Source organism: Manis javanica, chromosome 10 (assembly GCF_040802235.1).
Source record: "Manis javanica isolate MJ-LG chromosome 10, MJ_LKY, whole genome shotgun sequence".
NCBI classification, from domain to species: Eukaryota; Metazoa; Chordata; class Mammalia; order Pholidota; family Manidae; genus Manis; species Manis javanica.
The window spans coordinates 58,346,883-58,364,132 of NC_133165.1; the positions used below are offsets into that span (position 1 = coordinate 58,346,883).

General features: G+C 42.1%; 1 protein-coding gene across 3 annotated transcripts in view; it reads right to left on the reverse strand.

The window, feature by feature from the left end:
* Positions 1-17,250, reverse strand: part of CPPED1 (calcineurin like phosphoesterase domain containing 1) — a 122,074-nt gene that overhangs the window by 82,738 nt on the left and 22,086 nt on the right. For all 3 annotated transcript variants that reach the window (XM_017643236.3, XM_037000317.2, XM_073215558.1), the window contains one exon: positions 7,619-7,837. In XM_017643236.3, the coding sequence (XP_017498725.1) occupies positions 7,619-7,837 (219 nt within the window). Of the gene's footprint in view, positions 1-7,618; positions 7,838-17,250 lie in introns of those variants that run through there.

The following is a 17,250-nucleotide window of genomic DNA, read 5'->3' on the forward strand; positions in this document are numbered from 1 at the left end:
AGGAGCCAAGGAGCCCCAGGACCTGCTGATTGCTTGGGATTATCACTGCTCAGCACTCTGCGCACACAACCTGCTGGAAGGGCAGAGGTCCACAGCCCGGCTCACTCCAGGGGGCCTGGTGAGATTTCAACCAAGGCGAGCCACTTTCTTCTACTCACACTTACCTCCCTTCTGTGTGTCTGAACGCTAAACTGCGTAGTAAATTGTCCTTAAATCCTGGCATTTCTTGGAGCCTGGAGTAGGCACTTAAAAATAAAAACTCCAGGCTAATTATAAAGCTGATGAACATTACTTAACCAAGCCTCTTTTAAAAACCACCACAAATCTTACCATAATAGGGACAGAGTGTTTCTGTTCAATGGAAACTGAGTACCTATGGTGTGGTAGGCAGCGCAGGCACTTGTTAGTTGTATGGCAGGGACTGAGATGTTGGTTGCACAAAAGAGATAATATGGAAGGAGAGTGCAGGTCACTCCCTGAGAGATGTCTTCTAGGGAACTATGTAGCAAACTGGCTAGTGTTCACTCAATGCAGATCCTAGAGCAGATCCCACACCCAGCCAATCCATTCTGACTTCAAGCCTAATGAAAAACTGACCTGTGCAGACAAGAACTTTTGACCGCATCATTATTTAGATTAGCTCCAACACGAGGAGATTATCACTATGAATGGAGAGAGGATTAACCAATTGTGAGATTCCAATTCATGGGATGCAGTACCATATTAAAAGCCTGACATAAACCTCCATATAGCAACCTAAAAGGATTTTCCAGATAAAACAACACACACAAAATGATGACATTTATACAAGGTTTCTTACACACATAACTATGGTTAGTTAAATTAGCCCAAGGGAAGGACTTGGGGTGGGGGTTATACAGTTTATTCTAGATATAGAATTTAAATCTTTACAAAAAGAATGTATTCACATATTATTTGTATAATTAAAAATCTAATAAAATAACAATAAAACAGAGGATTTCATGTTTCCACATGTCCATATTCCTTATTTCTAGGTCAACCATGGATTTTTGTGTTTTATTCACACATATAGCATGAGCATCTAAAACAGGGCCTGGCACAAAGTAAGCACTCAATAGAGATGTGTTAAGTAAATTAACTGACTATTCACTTAATCCAGAAATTTGCACTGGGTGCCTACCATATGCTAGCTACTTGCTAAGAATCAGGGTAAATATTGTGATTTATTTGACCTGTGTTCACTGAATACCTCCCACAGCCCAGGAGAGTTGGGTATTAGATGAAAATACACAATACAGGTATATACACCCACTGACCTTTAGGAACTTTGAACTGATCTTGGGGAAAGGTGAATTTGTAGAGGCTGAAGGGATGAGATAAGGCCTGTATCTGGCCAGACCCTTAATCCTGGCTTTGTTTTTAAAAATTAGGCCTCTGAGGCTTTGCTTATCATAGTCTGTTTTACACCAGAATTATGTTCCTGCATTTGTATCTGCCCAGCTGGGGGAAAATAAATACCAACCTTCCTGGACTGTGTGAATGAGTGAAGGACAAATGGCTTATTCTCTGCCTGAAGCACAGACCACTAGAGCTTTTCATCCTGACTCTGTGGCTTTATTTCCCTATTTTACCCATTCACCATAGGATTAGATATCTCCAAGTGGGTCAGGAATCTTGATGGCCATCTGACCATAGCTACTTGTATCTGGACCTTGGCCCAGCTCTTTGCATCCAGTCTGAGATGATGAGCTACCAAATAGATAAAATAGAACTCTTAATTTGTATTTGGATTTTTTTGGAAAGCCACAATCCCACTTATCATAATTCCACTTTGCATTCCCCTTGGGTCTCCCAACCTAACCACCATTCCATTGACTCTTTTATTCTCACCTTTTGCAATCTTATCTGCAGAAGCCCAGTCCTTCTCTACCTTGAAGTTGGGATTTTTCCCCCTAACTGGATTACTCTGCACTTAGATACAGCAAACATCACCTTTGTGCACATACCTTCTTCCTTCCATTTGAATCAATTCTGAATTCAATTTCATTTTCATATTCAGTCACTTTGCTCCCAACAGAAATGGTCTAAAAAATCCAAACATAAGATGCCTGGGATCATTTAAACTTGGAAACTAAAATGCGGTTAATGTATAATAGGTGTGAAGTTAACCTGGGGAATGACATTAAATCAGTGGAAGGAAAAAGTTTTTGCTTCTAGTGATGAAAGGTTTCTTCATCTGTAAATTCAAAATTATCAGTATTGCAGATCCTTAAGCTCCTTATCCAAAACCCTTCAGGGCAGATCTGGTTTGAAATTTGATTGCAGTTCTTCAAACTTTAAAATGGCAATACTGGGCACTGGGCACTTATTTAATATTTAATTAAATAATAACTCCTCCAGCTGGGTCTCAGGAAGCACCCTGTAATGGAATACAGGCAAATATTTCACCAGCAAAACACGAATATCGTCACTAAGTTGGAGAGAGTCTATAAGTAGCCTCATGTCAGTTCAGGTTACTTTTGTTGACAAGTTAGTTTAAACTTAAGAAAAAGTTCCTAGTTTTCAGAGTTATCTGAACTTTGGAATGGCAGATAAGGGATTATGCAATGTACATGACCCAAATCAAAGAGCCAGTTCTAGTTCTCCTGACCATTCCACATAGAGACTCTTTTAAAGCATACATGGGTGGCTTGTTTTCCTGAATATTATGGACAAGTTCTGTTTTGACCCTGTGTGGGTAAAATTGGAGTATTTCCAGAATATCTTGCCCAGCTTTAGTATATCTGCATATCAGTAGGCGTTCAGAGGTGGAAAGAAGTATGGCTTTAGTGCATTTGCATCATTCCTCAGAGGTAGAGAGAAGTTTATCTCCATATCAGTGGGTAATTATCTGGGTAACTGAGGGCTTATCTGTACCTGAGAAGTGAGGAGGTAGGGCCAGTTTTGCTTCTGCTGGAACAGGAAAGAGAAGGGCCTGAACTGCAGTTTGTAAGCAATAAACGGATTTTAAACTTTATTTCTCCCTTTGACTGATTTCAATTTTAGAGGTATTTTGCCCCAGGATTTCCTCTCCTTGGACTTACACCCTGCATAGCAGCAGTAACTCTGCTTTACTCAAACTAGAAAGCAAAACAAAGTGTATAAACTTGAAGCATTTCCCTTGAAAGCTCAGCATGGTAAAACTAAAGTGATGATAGTTCTCTTGCTAAACACCAATATCTTTAGCAGTGGAAGGGAATTTTCACCACTTATGTACACACAAAAATTATACGTAACACAGAAAAGGAAAATGGAGGGCCCTGTACATTTTACTCTAATAAGTGCTCCTCAGACTTGATTGTCCATAAGATTCACTGGGGTATCTTATTAAAATGCTGATTCTTTCTCATTAGGTGGGGCAGAAACTCTACATTTCAGATAAGCTCCTGGTTGCTGCTCTGGGGATCACTCTGAGTAGGGAGGCTGCACTGGGAAGTGCATGAGGTTTAGAAACAGACAGACTTGAGTTAGATACTGAGTCCACCACTTACAAGCTGAGTGACCCTGGGAAAGGCACTTCACTGCTCTGAGCCAGTTTCCACCATCAGTTAAAATGGAACAGTGATACCTCCATTTTAGGACTATAATGACTAGGTGAGCTATCAGCACAGGGCCTGGCAGGTAACACCCTGAATTCTATCCTATGCATCTGCGGTAGGCCAAATAGTGGCCCCACAAATATGTCCACATTCTAGTTCCTGGAAACTGTGATTATGTTACCTTATATGGCAAAAGGGGAATTTGCAGATATGATAAAGTTAAAGATTTTGAGATGGAGCAATATCCTGGGTTATCTGAATGGGCCATTTTAACCATGAAGGTGTTTAGAGCCAGAGTGTATGAGTGATAGAATATGACAGGATTAATCAAAGGTCAGAAAGGAGGGAAGATCCCATGTTGCTGGTTCTGAAGACAGAGGAAGGGGCCACAATGGTGAGATGTAGGCAGAAGAAGAGCAACCATGCAGACCCATTTTAGACTTCTGACCTCCAGAACTGTAAGAGAACAAATCTGTGGTGTTTTAAGCCACAAAGTTTGCAGTAATTTGTTACAGCAGCCATAGGAAACTGATATACCATCTGTTGGAATAATGCTAATGCAGGCTTGCCTCACTTTACATGATAGAAGATTACCTGAGGCTGAAGCATCAACTGAAAGGAAATCGTTTAATAGTTGCCCAAGTGGAGATATTCAATACAGGTAGAACCCTTCAAGGAGACTCACAGGAAGGGAAGAATTCATCTCCCATTATTTGTTTTGTTTGGCTATAGCAATTTTTAATAACCAAGGCTGTACACATGTCTTAATAACAAACCGTTCTAAAGGCTGAAAGGAATTTCTTGCACTCTAACTGTATCACCACGTTCCAAACTGTCAACTTTTCACATAATTGTTGAAATCTAACAAGGTTCCTGGGGACAGAATCAGTGAAATCTAACAAGGCTCCGGGGGACAGGATCACTGAAGACTGAAGAAAGTAACTCTAAACATAAGATGAAGGATTGAAAATTAATGGCTTCTATATTTGTACAAGTCTTCATTTGCTATTTATAATGTGGTTTACCCCATAGCGAAGTTTTATAAAATAAGAAAATACCAAGATAACCAAAAAGATGTCTGCAGAATGAAGACTTGTGTTTCAAAACTAAACGTACTTTGTCCTGCATTTCTTAGGCTTATTCCCGCAGGCCTTGCACCAATGGCACCGCGCCTCTTACCATCTTTAGTTTTGTACTTCCCTTACCAGACACTAAGCTCCATGGAAGGGCTGGTCTCTCATTTCCAACTATCATATCCACAATACCCAGCACTGTATCTGGCACTTCATCTGCACACAATAAATATTTGTAGATGAACAAATATTATGATAGGTATTTATAATGGAAAAACGTATTATGACTTTCATTAGAAAAAGTGTTACTCATAAAATTCTTATTCTCCAGAACTCAAAAGTACTTAGCCCAAGATACTATTCATGGTAGACTTAAAAGAGTGCTTTCTGATTTTATTTACCTATTAAAATGGGCATTTGATAATTAACAATGTGCTAAGCAGTCAAAACAAATAATTACTTTTCTAGTGTCTGCCCCTGCATATGAGCTAAATGAAGGAGAAGCCACTAATTGCATATTAAAAAATGGTAACTAGTTTAGAGCATTCTGTTTAATCTCAGACCACAATATTCAAAACAGTTACAGTCCTTTCACTGGCTTAGTTACAACACCACAAAATAGTCCAAATCTTCAGAACAGATATGAATTCTGTTCAGGTCTCATTGAAAATAAAATATGTATTCAAAAGTTTGCCAATTCACATTTACAAGGTCTTCTGACCAACTGGTAGGATTGCCTGTAAAAAGCATATCTTTTAATTTACTTGTGTTCAGTATATTTTATTTTAGAAGCAATGCAATTACATGGAAAGTTTTTATTTTATATCTTATTTTGAAATATGACTGAATATATTACCAATTCAGAACAAGCCAGTAAACATCTACAAGAACATGTTATATAATTCTAGTGAGTCCCTTAAGATTCTGTTTTCAAAGAAACCACAGGATGGAAAAATGGTAAATTTGGAATCTGATTTTCAGGTGTCCAATCAAAGCAGACATTTGCTTACTGTGTGGTCCAGAGTAAGAGATCTAGCAAGTGCTATAGTACATATTGGGCCAAATGATTTCAAAGAAACTGGCTAATGCAAATCAGACTATTTGGAAGTAGCACTTATCTGTTTTGCCAACTAATATATTACCTTGGTTTACAGTGTAAACCAAGAGTCCAAGTCCTGCCATCATTTCTAACTCCTTTAGTAAGCAGGGTACTCCTTGGTCACTTTAGCACTGTGTAATCTCAGCACCGGGGCACCCTCGACCAAGCAACACCAAGGGTGGCTAAGTTTACAGGGAGCTAAGATTTTACCTCTTAACAAAACAAAACTCGGCATCATTCTGTGAAAGCGTTTCTATACTGAGCTATGGAGATTCATCACATACACAGAGGACAGAGTCATCTGCCCGTATCGTATAGTCCAGACTGTTAGGGTTTGGAGTTTTAACTGCATTGATGGGCTCTGGATTCAGAAATCAAGGCCCTAGGAAGCTAAGGGATCTATCCAAGTTTACCCAGTCCATCAGTGCAGATGTACAGCTGGCATCTTGACTGCCTGGACCCTAGTAGAAGTCTTTATCCACTGCCCTTTCCCTTCTTTCCCACTTCCTTTGTATAGACCCAACAGAACAAGTTGTTTCTCCAGGGATGACATCACTGGTTTTTACCCAGTGGGAGTCAGTGACGTGGGCAGGTCCTGACTCATGACTTTGTATAAACTATGGATGAACAGAGAATGAGGAAGGTCTGAGGATTCCCCCTGCTGATTATACTCCCTGACTTTGGGTGCAGCAATTCTGGGCAGTCCTTTTTCCATTCTCACATCTTCATTTTGGGATTGCTCTGGAGACGCAGGCTGCCACACAAGTGAGCCTTGATGGGGACGAATTAAAGCACCTTGACTTACTGCAGAGTGTCTCAGTTTCTAAAGGCATCATAGCAGGACTCAAGAGCCTTGGTTTACAGGGTAACAGCCCCAAATGAACAAACATACCCACTGTACTGTTTTCTGCAACGGTCTCCAGGTCATCACTGGGCCACAGGCAGAGACCACTGTCTCCCCAAGGGCAGTCATGGGAACCTGCTCTATCTCCCTGATGCGCAAGGGCAACTTACACTTGCGTTTACTTTATGCTTTATTTTTGCCTGGAAGAGAAGGATATCAGAGTAGGAAAAAAAAAACGGAGGCGAGTTCTAGAAGACACCTATTATTTTTTGCATTTCCAGTATCTCACTTTTCTTTAATAGAACCATGCTGTTTGTTAGACCACATGGCTGCAGTGGAGATAATCCCACACACTGGCTTCAGGGGGCTATGTGAGCCAGATGAGTTTCAGCCTGAGACTTTGAACCACTAAGAAGGCATTTTTCTGTGGCTTCTGTAGGCAGTACTACAGAGAGCCTGCATGGGAATGAAGTCAGCCAGAGGAAAGCAAGGCTGAGCAATGGCAGGACCAAGTCCTGATAACGGCCTCTGAGCCCTGGGATCCAGCCACACCTGAAGTCCGCATTACCCCTGGACCTCACAGTCCCCTAAGGCACAACACACCTTTTCAAAAACTTAATCCAGTTTAAGCCAGATTTCTGTCACTTGCAACTAAAAAAGTGCTGACAAATACAGGAGAAATGAAAGTGTAAGAAGAGGGGGAATCAGAGGAGAGATGACATTCATGGATATGGTCTGTGGGAGCAGTCCAAGTTTGTCCCTGGAAATGAAGAAAGGTGACACATGGAAATCTGTTTCATTTTTCATATTAAGCGTGGATCATCAGAATAGTAGCTTTACCTAATTACCGTGATTAACCTTGCCAAATTCTAAATATAAAGGAGTGTGCATTTTCTGAGGTTCACTGATACTCCAGCAGTCATGAAGAGAAGAAATGAGCCATTGCTGAATAAACATGTCTTTTAAGAGAAATCATTTTTTCTGCCCAAGTGTGGTCCTGAGTGGGTGGAAGAAAAAGTCATAGTGGCAATCTAAGCCTTACCTGGCATGGCATGGATGAGGTCCCCACACAGAACAAAGAATCTGGGTTTGGGGTTCAGCTTGTTGACGGCCTGAACAGCTTGCTCAGTCAGACGGATCTCCTGCCCCCACTCATCACCACCGCTGTCACAGTCCCCGGTGGACCAGGCCTTCATCAATCCAAACTGTGGGTCTGCACCTTGGATGAAGTAGAAAGGGCCTTGCCATTCCCTTTCCTTTTCTTTAAGAAAAAAAAAAAAAAAGGAGAGAAAAGAAATATTGTAAAATCTGTCAGGGAAAGCATCCAGGTTACCATGTGAGTGGATACAATAGTTTTCTTAAATTAAGTAGGTCATTTTAATAAGCTGCTGTTCAAACATACCATTTTCCTGTCATAGTCTAGAGGATTTTGATTTATACTAATTATGCCTGGGCCCTGGTGTTTCCCAAAGGCCAGGAAAAACCATGTGGGCCACCACAGCCAGGCAGCCAAGCTGTTTGTTTAAAACCCAGCTGGCCAAAATGGAGTGCAGAGGCACAACAGCACGCTATATAGAGGATATTAATGTTCAATAATAGTTTTTTAATTGGAATCAAAAACACCAGAAACAGAAAGCTGCCAGAAGTATTATATTTAAATTACTAGGTGAAGTGCTTTCAAATCCTTTATGCCAGGCTTAATGGCACAATTTGCACTGTTTGGGGGATGCGGCAGAATTTTAATTATAAAACTTGGAGCTGGGACGCTCTGGCTATCTGGTGGGAAATGCAGTGCCAGACATGAAATCTTGAAATGAGTTAGTCAACGTGAAAAAAAAAAAAATCAATGCTAACATTCTAAAAGCAGCACGATGTGGACAGTAAGTGAGGTGTATGGCTGGTGCAGGGCAGGAAGGAGTTCTTGGAAAGGGTGCTAGGTCACCTGCACCAAAATTACCAGGCTTGCCCTTCCTAGGGGTTCTGCTGGCCCTAAACTTTGAGAACCACACACACACACACGTGTCTTTACCTTTACCAGCCAAAACTACTGCACCCAGACCCTGCTTCTGCAGAGCTGGAATGGCCATTCGTGGGCATGAAGCCCTGTGGGTTTCAAACATTTTTGTTTTTTGGCCACAGAATCCATCTTCAAACAAACCGTTTCATGTCAGACCAATGTTGAAAACAAAGAGAGGCTCCTGAGCCTGAAAGGGAATCTGGGGACAGAGCAGTCTTAGGACCCCTGGTCTACAGGCCCTATGTTTGTCTGCTGAGGAAACTGAAGCCCAGAGACATGTATGACTTGTCTAAAGGCCCACCAGCAGTCAGTGGCAGGGACAAAACTACCCTGCAATCTTAAGACTTTCTTTTTAACAAATTAATCTGTTCTGCGTGTTACCTAAGTAGGTGGTATTTCCTTTGGAAGATACTATAATGTTCAAATAGCTCCTCAGAATCACTTCCCATCTGTATGCTCATTTGTTTACTAGGTTAGTATTTACTATGGGCCTGCTGTTTGACAGGTCCCACGCAGGTGCTGATGATTTGTGGGTGGACAGAGACAGATGAGGCCCCTGCTCTCCTGGGTTCCATTCTCACAGGGAAATGGACAGGAAATGGGAAGCAGCAGAGGACGGAGCCAGAGAGCGGCATGGCTGTGACAGGAGAAAGAGTGAAACCTCAGCTGAGCTCAGCTGGAGGCACAGGGGAGGCCTCTCTCTGAGGGTGATCATTTAAGCTGATCTAGTGGGCAAGGAGCCAGTTGTGACCTTTTCAAATTCCATGGCCCCACCCACCCACCATACCTACCTTACTGTCACCTTAGAGTGGACTTCTGGCTTTAGGCCACCTTCCTTCTTAATTCCTTTTCTTCAGAACTTAGAAAACAAGCATGCAAACAAAACTACCTATACACACTTTACAGAATCCATCAGTTCTTGACGTATAGCTCAGAATGGCACATGCTCAAACCAACCTGAACTCAATCTGAATGAGGACTGCATGAAATCCTGCTGTGTGCATCTCACACACAGTAATACTAGAGAGCAATCTAGTATTACAGTGGATTCAACTCATATTTATTGAGTCCTTAGTATGTGAGGCAAAAAGACTCTGAGATGGTCCCAAAGACCCCTGTGTAGTGACCTTCATATCCTGTGCAATCTCTCCCCTTGAGTGTAGGCTGTGCCTAATGACTTTCCTTCTAATAAGCAGAATAGAGTGAGCGGACATCCCTGCAGGGATTAGGCATGACCAAGATACGGAAACAACCTAACTATCTATCCCTTGGATGAATGGATAAAGAAAATGTGGTATATATATATATATACAGTATGATTCAGCCTTAAAAAAGAAAGAAATCTTACCATTTGGGGCAATATGGATGGGCCTAGGGGACATCATGCTAAGTGAAATAAGCCAGACACAGAAAGATAAATACTATCTCATCTCATTTACATGTGGATTCTACAATAGTCCGACTCACAGAAGCAGAGAGTAGAATGGTAGTTGCCAGGGGCTGGGGGGCTTGAGGAAATGAGAAGGTGATGGTCCAAGGGTAGTTTCAATTATGCAAGATAAAAAAGTTCTGGACATCCACTATACAGCATAATGTCTATAGCTAACAATTATTGTATGTTAAATTTTGCTAAGAAAGTAGATCTTATGTTAAGTATTCTTACCACACTCACAAATGACAGTAATCATATAGTTATAAAGGGGATGGGGGGAAACTTTGGGAGGAGATGGCTATGTTTATGACCTTGATGGTAGCGATGGGAGTGAGTGTATACTTATTCCTAAACTCATCAAATAGTACACATTAAATACGTATAGCTTTTTACATGTCAATCATACCTTAACAAAGTGGCTTAAAGAGAGAGAGATTAGGCTATAAAAAAAGACAATGAACTTCACCTTTCTTGCTCTCTTTCACTCTCTCTTCTGGAGCCCTCACTCTGGAGGAAAAAGGCTGCCTTGTTGTGACCAGCTCTACAGAGAGGCCAACACAGCAAGGAACTGAGGCAACAGGCTGTGAAGAACCGATGCCCTCCATGCAACAACCCAAAAGGAACACAATCCTGCCAACTGCATGAGCGAACTTGGAAGAGGACCCTCCCTAGTTGAGCCTTCAGATGAGACCATAGCCCCAGCTGACATAGTGACTGAAGCCTACAAGAGACCCTGCAGCAGAAGGACCCAGCTAAACTGCACTCAGAATCCTGACAAACTGAGATTACATGTTTGTTGTTTCAAGCAGCCAAGTTTCAGGGTAATTTGTTACAAAGTAATAGGTACTCAAGGATTAAGGCATTAAAGATAAAAAGGAAGGAGTCAGCAAGACTTTCAAGAGCTCAAGATTGGTGTCATGAAGAAAACTGAGATTCCAATTAGTGTTTTGAAGTTGTTGGCATCATTTACTTACTTTACTGGCATAATAACCTTTTTACACTGATGAATGCCTTTAGCTATGTTCCTGCATTTGAAGCAGTTTGCATCTGAGTATAAATCAATCGGAACCAGATCACAGAGGTGATCACTATTCAAAGGTTGGAGCATAAATCAGTTTCTACAACAAACAGTATTTATAAACACTTTATATAGTAAACATTTTAACAAATATAGGTTCCTATAACAGTCATAGTGTTGAAAAGCCAATAGTCCTTGGAGGTATTCTAATAAATCTTTCATTATTTCTTGTTCACCTAGTAAAATCTTAGACAGAATCTCAATTTTATGAAGACAAGGCACAAAATAAATAGATTTGACCTAAAATGAACAACAGCTCACATTATCAGCATTCCAGCGACCTTCTCTATGTAATAAAGATAATTTGTTGACTCAGGGCTCCATATTCTCAAAAGTACCTCAATCCTCTTAAGGATCCCGAAGCTTGGGGCCTTTGGTCTCATCTCAATGTTAATCAGGGATGAATCAATGATATTTGAGGCTTTAACACAATTCTAGAGGGAGAAATCATTTTTAAATTTATACCTCCCTGCTCCCTTCCTCAAAAGTCCAGATTTTTACATTATGAAAGTGAATTCTTAACATCTCCATTAAACTATTTCACCAAAGCCCAGAGCATGGATATTTGTGGATAAAATGAGAGTTCCTGTGGCCAGGATTCTCACCTGGCCCTGGTTGACTAGCTCACTGCACACCTGTGGGAAATACATGGCTGTTGACTCTATAAAAAGAGCTCTGCCCAGTGCTCTGGGCGGGACACGATGGCAGGGCCTCAAGGCTGCAGGAGAGCAGAGCAGAGGCTGGAGTGGTGGCAGCGCCGAGGACAGAGGCCCAGAGGATGGCTGTGCAGGAAGACTGTGCAGAGAGGCCTGGGGGACAGCTCTGTGGGACGGCTGTGCAGAGAAGCCCAGAGGACAGCTATGTGGACAAAGGGGCCCAGAGGCAGAGACTGGCTTGCTGCACACAGACTCGCTCTGAGTGAATGGGATTTTAGTGACTGACCTGCCACCTGGAAATAAAGTTGGGTATAACCCTTTCACCCCAAGAACGTTTTGCTGTCGATTCCTTTGGACACACTGAATCTATAGAGAACTTGCCTGGGGTTGAAACCTATTGGCAAGACAGTATTAGTTAGCTGACTTCTACAAGCACCAGGGAGAGCCTGTGATGCCCTTCCTTCCAGGGCAGGGCAAGTGTCTGCGCCTAGCTTCTCTCTTCAGGCTCCCTAGAAGTACTGTTCTGGCAGTTTGAGGCATGGAAGTTCAGATACACTGAGGTCCATTCCTAAAGCACCTTGATACACAATCAGAGGTCTTTTCATTAATGAAAAAAGACAGGGATCCAGTGGGGTTTTTTGTTTTTAATTTCTCTGGTCAAGGAACTTAAATATATGACTGCCTTATTAAATGGTAAATGCCTGACAACTGAACAACGGAGCAGAATTGCCTGGAGATGGAGGCCGCAAGAGGAGAGAGCGCTGGTGACAGGAGAGCAATGATGAGCAGGCTGCCCCTGGGCACTGCAGGCATGGCTGGGTCCACACCTCAGTCCTCAATTCTTGTCTTATGGATCAGCATTGTCATCACCCAGGAGTATATTGGGAAGGCAGACTGTCAAGACCACCCCAGCCCTACTAAGTCAGAATCTGCATTTTAAAAAATCCCCAGGTGATCTGTATGCAAATCCAAGTCTGAGAAGCATTGGCTGTGGCTAATCAAGAAACTGCTTAAACATGTTTGATAAGAAACAGATGCAAAGTGATTTTTGTTTCCCTAAATTGAAATGACTTAGAAGATTTGTTATTGTTGGTGCTAGCTTTTTGTTTTCATTTCGCATATTTTCCTATTCATTTTTAGGTCCCTGTCCGTGTCTACCTCAAGCATTTGGTTCTAAGCATTTCTTTGAATTATCCATTACTATCTAATCGTCACCCTTTAAATTGTCTTTCAAAACCAAATCAAGATTCTTGGTAAGAATGTTTAAGAATTTCAAGATGTGAGGTAATAACTTGATCAGGAAATTCATTACTAATCAGTGAATTCGAACACTTTACATTTTACATGACTTCATGGTACACAATGAAAGCACCTATTAGAAAGTATGTTTATGTACAGCACACACAAATGTGTTTTCTAAAGCACAACAGAGGTATTTTTCTTTCAAAATTGATTTTAAAAAAAAATTAGGGACCCTAACTGGTGATTATGATAAGGCCAGGGTCAAATTCTGAAATAAACTAAGAATTTGTTTGTCTTGCCAGTGGGTTTCAGTCCCAGGCAAGTTCGCTATGGATTCAGTGTGACCAAAGAAAATGACAGCAAAACGTTCTTGGGGTGAAAGGGTTATACCCAACTTTATTTCCAGGTGACAGGTCAGTCACTAAAATCCCATTCACTCAGAGCGAGTCTGCATGCAGCAAGCTGGTCTCTGTCTCTGGGCCCCTCTGTCCACACAGTTGTCCTGCACAGCCATCCTCTGGGCCTCTGTCCTCGGCACTGCCACCACTCCAGTCTCTGCTCTGCTCTCCTGCAGCCTTGCAGCCCTGCCACTGTGTCATGTGCAGAGCACTGGGCAGAGCTCTTTTTAAAGAGTCAACGGTCATGTGTTGCCCACAGGTGTGCAGTGAGCTAGTCAACCAGGGCCAGGTGAGAATCCTGGCCACAGGAACTCTCATTTTATCCACATTATTGAATTAATAAATAAAGTAAGCTGAATAAATTAAGACCTCATTTCTGACCCTGTGGTACAAAACAAGACTATAATCTTTTGAAACATTTGACACAAATCTCTAGATAATGCCTATAAGATGCTTAATGTTAATATATCATAAAGCATAAATTTATTTAATTAAAACACCTAAATCTATGAATAAGAATGTCCACAGTGAATTAGCAATCCATTGCTATGTAACAAGTTACCACAAATATAGTGGCTTGAACTGTTATTTCAGTTTCTGTGGGTCAGGCTTAGCTGGGCCCTCTGCTCAGGGTCTCTCACAAGCTGTAATCAAAGTGTTGGCCAGCACTGAGGTCTCATCTGAAGACTCACATGGAAGGGTCTGCATCCAGGCTCATTTACAGGGTTGCTGACAAGATCCCTAATGGGCCATGGGACTGAGGGCACCAGTTCCCTGCTGACTGTGGACAGAGGCACCCTCAGTGGGCCTCTCCAGCATGGCAGCTCATAACATGGAAACTTGCTTCATCAAAGCCAGCTTGGGAAATGGTCTGCTAGCAAATAGAAGTTACAGTCTTATGTAACATGATGATGGAAGTGATATCCCATCACTTTTTTGTTATTACAGTCAAGGTGCTAGGCCAACCAACACTCAAGAGCAGGGCCATGAAATGAGGAGCAGGGCTCACTGGGCCCATCTGAGCATGCCTGCCACAGATGGTAATAAAAAACAAGGCCTAGCCTCACATACTTAACTAATCTCAGGTGACCACAAATTCACACTGGACCCTCCTGGACTGAACTGAGTGAGCCTATTTACTATCATGTGTGCTAGGGAAGCTGCATACCTACCTTATAGAAGCTAACCTTTTCCAACTAAAGAACTGGAAATTTTCAGGGCACCCATCTCATTTAATCAACGGGGGAATCCTGAGGCCTGGCTAGGGATCTTAGTCATGGTTCAAGTTCAAGGTCACACAGTTCATAAGTGTGGATAAAATGAGAGTTCCTGTGGCCAGGATTCTCACCTGGCCGTGGCTGACTAGCTCACTGCACACCTGTGGGCAATACATGGCTGTTGAGTCTGTAAAAAGAGCTCCACCCAGTGCTCTGTCCCAGAGATGTGGAGGCAAAAGTGGAAATTAACTCGTAGCATGCAGACTTGCCAGAGGCAGACATGATTCTAGCGCTCAACCTGCCATCGTGAGACTACAGCTTGGTATCATACCTGTCCTGCTAATGGGTTTGAGCCCCAGGCAAGTTCACTATGGATTCAGTGTGACCAAAGAAATTGACAGCAAAATGTTCTTTGGGGTGAAAGGGCTTATTACCCGGCTTGTTCTCCTGGCAGTAGGTCAAGCACTAGCGTCTCTACCTCCACCCAGAGCACTGGGCCGAGCTCTCTATATAGTGCAATAATAGCTTATTGCCTAAAGGTGTGGAAGCAGTAGCCTAGCAACAGGCCAGTTACATCATCAGGTGGTTTAAGTTCAGTGAGGATCCTGGCCATAGGAACCCCAACTTCCCCACAATACCTTTTACCCCACAACATTCCATTGTTGTTATTTGGTCTCACCAAATCCAGAGTGAATTTTCCTGGAGCTGAGAATCCCCTCTGGCCCAGAGTTACAAAGCACCTTTCAAAATTGAGGAATAAAAAGACAGTAGATTTTGGGTAATATTAAACTATAAACAGGAAAGGCCTGCGAGTTTTTTTTAAGCATTATTCGGTACAAAGCAATTGCATACAGAGAAGAATCTTAAAAACCTTTAAAAATTGACACAATGCCTCACCATTAATCCTTCCTATGAGACTGCCAATATCCTGCCTGAAAGAGAGATATTCATATTACAACTGCTCTTTACAGTTTGCACTTTTAATATCATGAACTAAATGTATTCTTGGATTTGCCTCTGCCAATATATTTCCTCTCACTCATTTTTATTATACTTTTGGGGCATATATGTCAATTGTTAATGAAAGCTGACTTTCTAATGTATATGAAGAATTAAAAATTTAATTGATCCTTTCACTACTGCCAGTTAATCAATGACTATAATAAATGCACTCCCAAAAGCAAATGAACCACTGTTTTCATCACCTAACTACAAAAAGGCTGATGGGAGTCAGTGATCGCACAAATTAATGCCTAATGATGTGCTTGGTAAACCTATTTGTACACAACCTAAAGTAATACAAGGTGGAATAAAAAGATAAATAACTTGCTTAATTTAACTTTTATAAAGGAAAGTGTCATTTCCTAAATTCAGTTTTCTTTTTGGATGACAGTTAAAATTGTAAGATATTGGTTAAGAAGTCTGATGAGCAAGCAGACTGATTAACAAGGCTCCTGTCATTACAACACCTCATTACTACCTTGTAAGAATATTTAAGAATTCAGTGTTTGGGCTCCTGTTAACTTATCTGCCTCAAAATAATACATGAATTGGGGCTATAGAGGCCACATTTCTCATTTGACTAGAAATCCACAGAACTAACAAATGAGTAGAAAGTAGTAAATTCATTTTTCTGGATACGTCTGAGGTCCCAGCTTATCCTGCCAGCAATTTACAATGCAGCCATGAACACATTCATCACCTTTCCTGCAAGAGTGGCTCCTTCTCCTGATGGCCCTGAGTTCACCACCACAGTCCCCAGTCCACCAGTCTATAGGTGGTAGGATCATGTGTCACTGTGTCCATTTAGCCAGCCAGGGGGATGCACTCCACAGCTCCGCATCACTTCAGCGGCCCTCCTTTCCCCTCCACAGGACCATCTTGGAGCAGGTCTTCATCTTCCCTGTGCAGCTTCAGGGTCAGCTCCACGTCAGGTGCCCAGCTCTGATGACCCCAGGCAACCTCTGTCACTGTGACTCTTCCTAAAACCTGCACCCTGATCACCAAACTCCCTTGCTAAAGGGCCACTACCCTGTAATCTCCATGAGCAAAGGCCCACACTTGCTGTCCCTTTCCCATATATTGTCAGCATGTGTCATTGCGTCTTTGGCATGTAAGAGGTATTCAATAAACATCTGGTGAAGGGATAAATAAAGACGTTAACGGATCCTCACTCACTCTGGTACTTGGCGATAAAACGTAGCCCAAAACTTTTCCACTGTACTGATTATTGTTCCCATTAGATGGTGGCTCTAAACCAGGGGCAATTTTGATCCCCAGGAGACATTTGATATATGGAGTCATTTCTGGATGTCACACTGGGAGGGAGATGGTGCTTCTAGCATCTAGTGGATAGATGCCAGGGATGGTGCTAAATATCCCATACTACACCAGGCAGCCCCACAACAAAGAACAGTCCAGCCCATAAAGTCCCCCATAATGTCTTCAACCTCATAACGCTACACAAGACATACCACCAGATCCCTCCAAATGGACTTTGCTCCTCAAACATACCCCACGCTTTCCCCCACTTCTTCCAGAGGGTGCTCTCCATTCTACCAACTCCTCCTGTTGAGATTCCACCTATCCTTCCCAGGCCACAGCTCCAGCCCACTCCACCACAAAGCCTGTCTC